Source organism: Alosa alosa, chromosome 13 (genome assembly GCF_017589495.1).
Source record: "Alosa alosa isolate M-15738 ecotype Scorff River chromosome 13, AALO_Geno_1.1, whole genome shotgun sequence".
Classification (NCBI taxonomy): domain Eukaryota; kingdom Metazoa; phylum Chordata; class Actinopteri; order Clupeiformes; family Clupeidae; genus Alosa; species Alosa alosa.
The window spans coordinates 11,376,855-11,387,495 of NC_063201.1; the positions used below are offsets into that span (position 1 = coordinate 11,376,855).

A 10,641-nucleotide genomic window follows, 5' to 3' on the forward strand; every position below is an offset into this window, starting at 1 on the left:
TATATTTTAAAGGGTCGAGCACAGAGGAAGATGACATTTAAACCACTCGCTCTTAAGCCATTTAGGCCTCAATAAAAACGGCTTAATTACATGAGATAATCAGCGATTTACTTCACTGCTACGATGAATGCCGTTGGCCTTCTACTCTATCGGACTCCTTAACGATTCCCATAGCTGGTCTTGAAACGTTAAGGATGGGCCTTTGTGGTGCCATGGAGACCCGCCAGGCTTGTCCTCCGGGTTGGCCGATCAGCTATATCATTTTTACAACCCTTCACAATACATCAGGAACCAGCAATGTAGCAGTCCGCGAAGCCAGCTCAGCCCAGCGCCGCTACGCTCCACCCAGCTCGCAGGGAAAGGACTGTTTCTCCGCTTTGACAAAGAGGATTGGAAGCAGATTCTCCGCAGATGTTGACCGTTCAGCGCCTGACACACAGAGGCTGGGGGCTCGGGGATGACTAACGGTTACAGTAGGCATTTGCCACTGTTTCCACAACACTGGGCTCCAGTGCTGCTGCTGCTGTTGTGGAGGATGCATTGGCAGAGTCTGGAAAACATTTCCACACAAATGCTGTGGTTTGCTGAGAGCTGTTTGGTGAAAATCGGATTTCTCCGCTGTCCTGCTGCGCTACCCCAAACTGGCTGATTGGCGACGAGTGTGTACACATACAGCACACACACACACACACACACACACACATACAGCACACACACACACACACACTCCTTGCGCTTATCTTTTCACTCCTGGCTAGTGGTGTGTTCTGGGCTGACCAGTGACAACAGTTGAAAGCAGATGGTGCAAGCACTACAACTACTACTACTACTACTACTACACGCACGCGCGCACACACACACACACACACACACACACACACACACACACACACACACGCACACACCATGATTAGGCCTGGTCCAAACTGTTAAAAAGAGGATCTTTCAATCTCTCTTCTTTTTCTTTGTGTCCCTCATAGACTGGACTGCTATGCCTCCTGTGTCCCTCATAGACTGGACTGCTACGTCTCCTGTGTCCTTCATAGACTGGACTGCTATGTCTCCTGTGTCCTTCATAGGCTGGACTGCTATGCCTCCTGTGTCCTTCATAGACTGGACTGCTATGTCTCCTGTGTCTCTGTACCCTGCATTTATAGATTAGTCTTGCATCCAGCTGGATGGGTGATTCCAGGAAGCAGGACGACAGAGTTGACCAAAGTACTGACTGTTACTGACTGTACTGTATGTTAATATACAGTAAGTACTGGGCTGCACCAGGTGAACATAACAGGAGCTCCCTCACTCTCACTCCTAAGATACACATGTCATTGAGAGGCTGAGAGTTTCAAGTGACCCACCACTCTTGTCTGAAAAACAGCTAAACATTCTGATAAACATGCTTTCTAAACTATGTCTTAATGGCTAAACCTGAATTCATTGTCTAATCAGCTATGGTTTAGACACCAGAGTTTGATTTTTCAAAAGATGTCATCTGATAAGAATGCTGTGGCTCCTTCCAAATGAAACCGGGCTGTTTGGATGGCTGTGTCAACTGTTTGGAGAGCATGAATCTCTTATTGGATCAGTTAGAAGAATTTGATCAATATCAGTTGGGGGAAAACTGTAAACAAAAAGACCACATTACAAACCTAAAATTAAAGTAAATCTTCAGATTGCTTCAAGTCTAATGGTTCATGTCTGATTCAGATAGTGGAAATTAAAAAGATATCCACACACAGACATGTTCCCAAAGACTTCAAAATCAAATCAAAATGTGCCACAGGGCTGTAGCCCCATGAAGGTCTTCACTGGACTGGTTTCACAAGGTCAAAACCTCTGTTTTGCATGTGTCTATACAACTGCAGGTGTGTGATGGCTATGTCACAGTGTGTGTGTGTGTGTGTGTGCAGTGTGTGTGGTGTGTGTGTGTGTGTGTGTGTGTGTGTGTGTGTGTGTGTGTGTGAGTGCGTGCGTGCATGAGTGATAAAGCTCAAAGTCAAAGTCAAAGTCAGCTTTATTGTCAATTTCTTCACATGTTCCAGACATACAAAGAGATCGAAATTACGTTTCTCACTCATCCCACGGTGAAGACAAGACATATTTGACCAATTTTAAGTCCACAGACAAACATAACATTCAAGTAAAACAAAAGTAAGTAAATAAGTAAATAAGAGGGCACATATAATAATAATGAAAAAATAAGAGCAGCAAAATTTTGTTGAAATTGTGCATAGACAGTCAATAAAATACTAGTGCAAATACTGTAAAATACTATAAAATACTGTTTGACCTAAGTAATAAAGAAAGTGGCATAGTGGTGCAAGTTATGTAAGAGCAGCAGAAGTGTTGTGTTTTCAGGACAACAACACCAAGTTGTAAAGTGTACAAGTGTGCAAGTGTTCAAGTGTGCAGGTGGAGTAGTGCAGGCGCCATTGTGGGTCCAATGTCCAGGATGTTATGTAGCTGAGGGTGGATGGGGGAGAGGAGGGAGAGAGTTCAGCATCCTTACAGCTTGGTGTATGAAGCTGTTAGTGAGTCTGGTAGTCGGGAGGCGCCAGGCTTCTGTACCTCTTCCCAGAGGGCAGTAGATCAAACAGATTGTGAGAGGGGTGACTTGCATCACTCACAATTTTGGTAAGCCTTCTTGGTGAGGTGGGTGGTGTAAATGTCCTTCAGGGAGGGGAGTGAAGCACCAATGATCCTTCCAGCTGTGTTCACTATGCTGCAGGGCTTTCCTGTTGTATTCAGTGCAGCTTCACCCACACAGCGATACAGCTGGAGAGGATGCTCTCAATGGTGCCTCGGTAGAATGTGGTCATGATGGCTAGTGGAGCACTTGCTGCTCGCCTGAGTTTTTAGAGGAAGTACAGGCGGGCGCTTGAGCTCTCTTAAGCCAGTGATGCAGTGTTGGTGGTCCAGGAGAGGTCTTCACTGATGTGCACCCCCAGGAATTTGGTGCTGCTCGCTCTCCACCACAGCACCGGCCGATGGTCAGTGGCAGGTGTTGGGTGTGACCTCTCCGGAAGTCAACAACAATCTCTTTGGTCTTGCTGGACGTTCAGCAGGAGGTTGTTGTCCCTGCACCACGTGGTCAGATGGTCGACCTCCAACCTGTATTGAGTCTCGTCGCCCTTGGTGATGAGACCCACCAGAGTTGTGTCGTCAGCAAATTTCACTATGTGATTGTTGCTGTAGGTTGCAGTGCAGTCATGCGTCAGCAGGGTGAAAGCAGCCCGGACTGAGCACGCGCAGCCTTGGGGGCCCCTGTGCTCAGTGTGATGCTGCTTGAGGTATTGTTGCCAACACGTACTACTTGGGGCCTCTGACAGAGGAAGTCCAGTAGCCAGTTGCAGAGGTAGGTACTGAGTCCTAGTTTGTCAAGTTTGCAGATGAGTTGTTGTGGTATTATGGTGTTGAATGCAGAACTGAAGTCTATAAACAGCAATCTCACATATGAGTCTCTTTTTTCCAGGTGGGTGAGGGCTGGGTGGAGGGCAGAGCAGATTGCATCCTCTGTAGACCGCTTGGCTCGGTATGCAAACTGGAAGGGGTCCAGGGTGGGGGGGAGAATGGCTTTGATATGTGACATGACAAGCGGCTCAAAGCACTTCATGATGATGGGTGTCAGTGCCACAGGGCGGTAGTCATTGAAGCAGGATGGAGCAGTTTTCTTCGTACAGGTATGATGGTGGCAGCTTTGAAACATGATGGGACGATGGCTTGCTTCAGGGAAGTGTTAAAGATGTCTGTGAAGACATCCTTAAGCTGAGAGTAAGGTGTGTGTACGTTTCCCTCCCACTGAAGTGCCTCACAAAAACTGGCCATTTCACCCTCCGCTGAACTGCAGAGGTCTCAGAGGAATGACTACAATGAGTTCAACACCTATACAAACTGGAAATTACCAGTATATACTGAAGGGGAGTTGACGTTTTGCTCTCTTAGGTTAGAGGGATTAGAAGGGTACGAAGGGTACTTCCTGTTTTTCTACCACATGTTCTGTTCTAGTATTTCTGATTGCAGGCCATGCAACCAAAGTACTTTGTGCCAACAGAGCTACACTCCAGGCACAAGTTCATGAGCCCCTATGTTCATGCCCCCCAAAGCGTAGCACTGTAGCTGCCTAGCAGCTCTAGCTGTTGGCTGCAGCAACTCGAGCTAGGTAGAACCAATTGTTTCTGTTTTTTGTACCGACAGTACTCGGTGACCTTGAGAAACAGAGATCTACGCGAAAAAAAATGCCGCAATTCTCCTTGAAGTACCCCAGCGCTAGTTGGTTCAGGTTTGTGTAGACTACTTTCCAGAACAAAAGCGTGAACACTATACCATTGGTAGTCAAATGAGCCTAAAAGGTATATGTTCCACAAACAGCATGCCATCATTGATCTCTGATCATTTAATTTTTTACAGTTTTATTCTATACTGCATTACAACCTTATATTTTATGTGCACAACTTTTCTTTTATGACAGCAGAAGGAAGTAATGATTTGTGACAAATTTCTGAATGATTTCTGATTGAACCTGGTGCAGATCTGATGAAGCTCTTTATGAGTCATGTCCTGGAGCAACAGGAGGAGTGAGTCTGCAGTGTAGAGATGTGGGCTCCGGCGCCACATGACATGACAGCCTCGCCTCCAACACAAGAGGGGTCAGCCACAGGTCTCCCCTCAAGGCTCTGTGTGTGTGCATTGTGGTTTGACCAGTTATGATACAAATCTCCAACTCTCTAAGTAAAACATCAAGTCCAGTATTGATTTAAATGTGGTGCATGCATGTGAGCTAAGCAGGTTATAAATTAAAAGCATGTAGAATGGATGAGATTAATAATTTTGAGGTTAATAGTGATTTGTTTTAGCCTGACTGAGGCCATTTTATCCTGATTGAGGCAATGAGAGTTTGGCTACCTTATGTTCTATAGGAATAGGCTAATGGGATAATGATTTTTTAATGAAATTTGTTCAGCCTCTAGATGTTTCAGCAGGTCTGGTGGCAAGTGAAAAGACTGAAAGGGAAATGAATTGCCTTTATTATGAAAGAATAACCAAATATGTGTAGGCTGAAGAAACAGTAGTATTTTTGTAAAACGTTAAAACTTAATTTATATTCCTTACGTGAATCCTTGGATGTGTGCAGAGATCACTCCCAGGATGTGTGCAGAGAGATCACACTAGTAAACGGATAGCCTAAACAGGGTGTGTGACGTCGAGTGCTCTCTCTGATCAGAGTCAGACACGATCGGAGTGATACTGGCGGAACTGAAGTTTCAGCTCTGGTAAGAGGTGTGTCCCAGCAGCTCATGTTTTAGCCTACGAGTGCAGTAGGTTAGGGCGAGATTCACCTGCCTCTCGGTGCCATCTCAGCAACGGTCTCAGCTGCAGCGGAGCGCTCGAGGAGAGCGAACCTCACACTCGAACAAGGTGCGAGGTGCTTGGGATCGTTACCATGGCTTCGCCACCAAACAGTAAGAATAGAAAACAAAACGCGCCTTACATTTGCCGGCTGTAGCCAGCTAGTTAGTGCCAGTGTGTGACACATTAATAATCGCTACTTTGTTTTCCTTTTTTTCTGTACTGATTTGCTGTTGTGTTGCTTTGTCCTTTGTGGTCGCCTATTATAGGCTACATTAAACTTAGATAATACTGCAGGCCTATAGCTGTTTTGAAAATATGGCAGTAGGCTTAGGCTACTAGAATAGCCTATTCTGTTATTTGCTGAATTTTGTATTTTCCAAGCCCTTCTACTGCAGTTCACGTGAGTGAGAAAGTGCAACTGATCTATATCATTTCACCACTGAAACTTGTCCAACTGGATAAGCACGTTTTGGTTCACCAGCTAGAAGTTTACGTAAATAAAGGAAACTTTTCCCACACAATTTATTTTTGTGACATTACACTTTTAGTAGCAATGCGACTACAATAATCATTAAGCCTGAATAATAAAGCCCGAATTTCTGCAGTAGCCTAAGCATAGACCTATTTACAGATATAATTATGAATTCACTCACTGTTTACTGACTTCAGAAAATAAATGAGTACACTAATGTGTTATTCGCTGAAAGATCACAGAAGGAAACAATGCTTCTCACATATCCAATAGAATGATTCTTCACAGGGTCTATCATACCAACTGTCCGGATGCGCATAAAACCTGTAGATCACAACACACAGTTCATCTTCATAAGTTGGCTGATAAACTCCCCAATAGACAGGGTAGGCTGTTATAGGTTTACCATCCACCCAATGAAAGACCCTATCAGCCTCCTGGTCAGACAGACCAATCCATGGAGGCTGTGCAGGAACCTCTGTTCGTCTTCGCTGTTGATGACCACCAGGTCAGAGCCTCTGTCCTTACAGTCCTGTCTACTCTCAGTCCAGGACTTCTGCTCTGTAGACACATAGTAGGTTCTGGTCTTGAAGCCGACCTATCCTTCACATGAACCCTCCATCCGACAAAGCTTTGTCTCAAGCTCCTGCTTGTCTTTAAGTAGCTGGTCTCTCTCTTTGACGCAGCTATTCCCGTCTGCCTTTAGCTGCTCTATCTCAGCAGCCTTCACGTTGGTCAGGTTGTTTAATTCTGCCTTCAGCTGGTCAATTTGAGCAGATGTCATGTTGGTCAGGTTGCTGATGTGTGCCTTTAAATTGTCCTCCTTGGTGGAGCTCATGTAATGTAGGAAGTAATCGTAGGAAGATACTCAAGCACATGACCGTGAAGCCCACAGCAAGAAGCAGGTCCACGCCCCGTGACGGCCTTGTTGCTGCCTATCTCCTCTTGGTGTTTGGCCCTGGACACAGAGTGGGTCAACATTTATGTATGTGTCCTCTGCCATCTTCAGATACACCACTTTTCAGGTACACCACCCTGTTGTTTTTCCGGCTTCACTGTGGAAAGCAACCCAGTGTCTGTATGTGATACTGGGTGCCTTCCTCCTTTTATGATGTTTTTTGTGAGTGTATCTGTCTGTATTTATAATTCGGCGGAAGTTAGGGAAGTGGAAGAGGGCAGGCCAAGGCCTATCAGATTCCCCACAGTGCCAGGTGCATGTAGTGCTACTATCAAGGCATGTAGCTCTAGAACATTCCTAAGTGTTATCAACGTTGATAAGGAAAGGGACTTCTCCTTTATCCTAATCCTCCTCATTTCTATGGAACTAGCGAACACTTTATCTCATTTCATATACTCTTCTTTCCCTATCTTTGTTCTATCCTGTGCTTACTTCACAGATGTCACCATGCAAATACAGAACTATTCCTTCATGTGTTCAGGCTGTCTTTCTGTTTCTCCTGCAAGTGTATTCTTGTATGTATGTATGTCTCCTCCCCTCTTTTCTCTTTGGCTGTCTTATCCTGACTGCATTGGTATTTCAGTACCATGCACACAGCCATGTTAGCTCATGGGAGACAGTGAATGCAGTGCATGACACATGCATGCAGGCACCTCATTGCTCTTCTCCTCTTGCTGTTTCAGAGGCAGGTAGCCCAGTGATGGAGACTGCTGTGGGCTTCATCCTGGGTGCGATCGCTGGCTGTGCCCTGGGAGCCACGGAGGGACCCATGAACCAGGCGATGGCGGAGCTGACTTCTGGGCCACACCTGAAGGTGGTGACGGAGGCCGTGGGAGACGTGGGGCCCCTGGGTGTCGGGACGCTCCTCGGGGCCACAGCCCTCTCCGCCGCCGTGGTGTCAGCCGTGACGGGAGTGACGATGGCGTCCCTGGTGACTCTGATGCTACTCAGAGTGAGGGGACGCAGAGACGGGTCCCTGGGAGTCAGGGTGCTCGCGTGGGTAACCTCCGGGCTCGCCTCTGCTGTCGGGGCGACGGCCAGCGGAGCGACACTCGGGGTCGGGATTGAGATGCTCGCACAGGCCTCCGTGACGGCTGGACTGCTGGGGGGACTGGTGGCGTTAGCCCTGCTGACACCATTCCTGCGTGCTACCCTCTTGCGGCTCGGGGAAGGGGAGCGGCTCTGCTGCGGGCTTCTGGATCCCAGCGAGGAGGACAGGGAGAGGGAGCGGAGGCGGCAGGAGGCGGCAGTGGTTGAGCAGAGGCAGAGGGTCACCGTGGAGATGGAGCAGAGGATAACGATGCTGAAGGAGGACGGCGCCGGAGACGGGGACGCCGCGCAGCAGCATCGGGCCGTCTGGGAGACGCAGTGGCGGGAGAGGAAGGAGGCCGAGAGGGAGGAGAGGGAGCGGACGGTGCTGGAGACGGAACAAAGGAGAGTCTCTGAGCGCGTCACCAAGGCGATGGCCCAGTACGCGGACCTGCTGGCGTTCTCGGGCATCCCGATGACGGTGACGGCGACCGTGACAACGGGCCTCGGGCTGTTCGGGTACGGGGACTACCGCTTTGTCTTCGTGGTTCTGCTCGCGCTGGTCCTCGTCATGACCTTTGCCCTCATGAGGTCGGCGAACCTGAGCTTCTGGAAGTTCGCCGGCTGCATGGGCCTGTTCGCCACCTTCGCCATCGCCGTGCTGACTGTGCACGCCGGACAGGAAGTGGCCGGGGCCTCGGCCAGGCTGAAAGCGGCGGGGAGAACGGTGCCGCCCCGCGAGAGCATCGCCACCGCCATGAGGCAGCGCTCGTCCCTGGAGGCCGTCGCCGCGGGCTTCTTCGTGGCCAAGCTCTGCCAGGTGGGCCTCGGGGCCTCCGTAGGAGGACCTCTGGGAAGGCAGGTGGACGGGAAGATCGTGGTGGGGGCCGCAGGGGCTGTGGCGGCTATCATTGGTCTGGTACGAGTCTCGGCCGGGTTTCTGGGAGCAGGGGGCACGGCGGGGGCACTGCTCGGGGCAGTCGGGGCATCTGGGGTGTCTCTGGGGTCAGCGGCGGCCATCGCTGTAGGCTGGTCCACGTGGGCGGGGACTGTCGGCACAACAGTGGGAATGGTAACTGGGGCATTAGCCACTGGGAAATGGGACGTTCCCAACTTAATTCAAGTGCCTGTTGCGTATATGTTTGCTATGACCAACCCCTACTGAAAAAGCTACAGTACGGCCTATTTATTACTTCAGTCAGATATAAAAACATAATCTAACTTACAGTAAATAATTGCATCCTCAGAGATGCCTGAATCACTGCTGACTGCCAGTAAATATATTTTACTTTATAAATTTTATATTTGTTTTCCAACAAATGTAAACATAGTTTTATAAGGATATGTGAAAGTGTAAAATGCAAAGACAATGCTGTTTGACACACAACATTGATATCTTATGATAAAGAACCAGACAGTTTTTGCTATTTGAATATATGTATTTCTAAATATTTAAAGTTCCATTAAAATTTTAAAATGTAAAATGTGTGACGTGATTACGGTGTGTGCCAGAACAAGATCAATGAAGCATAGTGAAATCCCTCTTATGAACACAAGGGGGCAGTGTTACTCTGTGTTACATGCCATGTTTCCTTCACAGTCATGTAACAAAGAATAAGAATTTAGCTGCCCCTCGAAAACTTGTAGATTGAGTTGATGAACTATCTATTTATCCAACATGCAAATAGAGAAAATATTTTTTTTTATCATGGTGCTGTTATATTATATAGAAGGAGCTAAATCAAGATGATTGTAAATCATTCACTTTTTCTATACTGTAGATGTAGTTTATAGTTTGTAGACTACTGTCAGTCCCATGTTAAAGTGTTGATTAGAAAGATAAATGGTTCATTCATGTGTGCTAACACAAAGTAATGGTACACTGACAAATGTAGTGTGCATAAGGACCAAATGAAAGTATTAAATTACTGTTAGATTAGGGTTTAATCCGCAGATTTTAATGTTGCCACAGTACTACAGTTTTCAATTAAATTCATTCAATTAAATTCAAATAACTTTATTCATCCCCGGGGGGCAATTAAATGCCTATTACGTACACACTTTTTGCAGTATTTGGCTCATTATGTCAAAACTCTACACACAGCCAAATAAGACATAGCAATTGGATATAAACAACTCACATCTATGCCAAAATGAAACACTCAATCAAATCAAAACTCAACAATACTTTCTAAACTTGTATTATTATTGCAACAAAATTTGAATTACTCTTTCAAATCAACAGAAACACATACATGATGTGCTTTATATAACATTGCAACAGAAACACACTGATGTGCCTTATAAATCACTGCAACAGAAACACATACATGATGTGCTTTATATAAAACACTGCAACAGAAACACATACATGATGTGCTTTATACAGTATAAAACACTAAAACAGAAACAAACTGATGGGCTTTATATAAAACACTGCAGTGTTTCTCAGACTCTTCTGTTCTGTGAAAGTAGAATTTATGCAGTAATTAGCTGACATTTTTGGCAACAAACATTTTACAAAAAACAAACATTCTTACATAAATAAAGAAAAATATAATCACAGTTATCAATGCAATACTGTAAGTGAATCTACTCTAAACAAATAAAACATGTAGCAACAAAACAAAAGTAAAAAAGAGAAAAAACAATTACTGGAGAAATTGCTGCTGACATTTTTTGTTGTATGTGTGTGTGTGGCGGGGGGATTATAGATCCTGATATGGCCACAAGTTTTCATCAACATCACAGGCAATGTCCTCTCGGGCTAGGCAACAGGGGTAAATATCACTTTGTGTGCCGTGCCATATCCACCCTTGAAGTGACCCCACCT

At 46.3% G+C, this 10,641-nt stretch overlaps 1 protein-coding gene across 2 annotated transcripts; it reads left to right on the forward strand.

Annotated features, from left to right (window-relative positions):
- The first annotated feature begins 5,171 nt into the window (after positions 1-5,171).
- Positions 5,172-9,286, forward strand: LOC125305985. Of its 2 annotated transcripts, none has more exons than XM_048261096.1 (2): positions 5,172-5,459; positions 7,463-9,286. In XM_048261096.1, exons 1-2 carry the CDS (start codon positions 5,441-5,443, stop codon positions 8,971-8,973), a joined length of 1,530 nt encoding a protein of 509 aa, XP_048117053.1. In that variant the 5' UTR covers positions 5,172-5,440; the 3' UTR covers positions 8,974-9,286. The 2 variants fall into 2 exon arrangements, with proteins under 2 accessions (XP_048117053.1, XP_048117054.1); XM_048261097.1 differs by lacking the exon at positions 5,172-5,459 and adding an exon at positions 6,334-6,846.
- Positions 9,287-10,641: the final 1,355 nt, after the last annotated feature.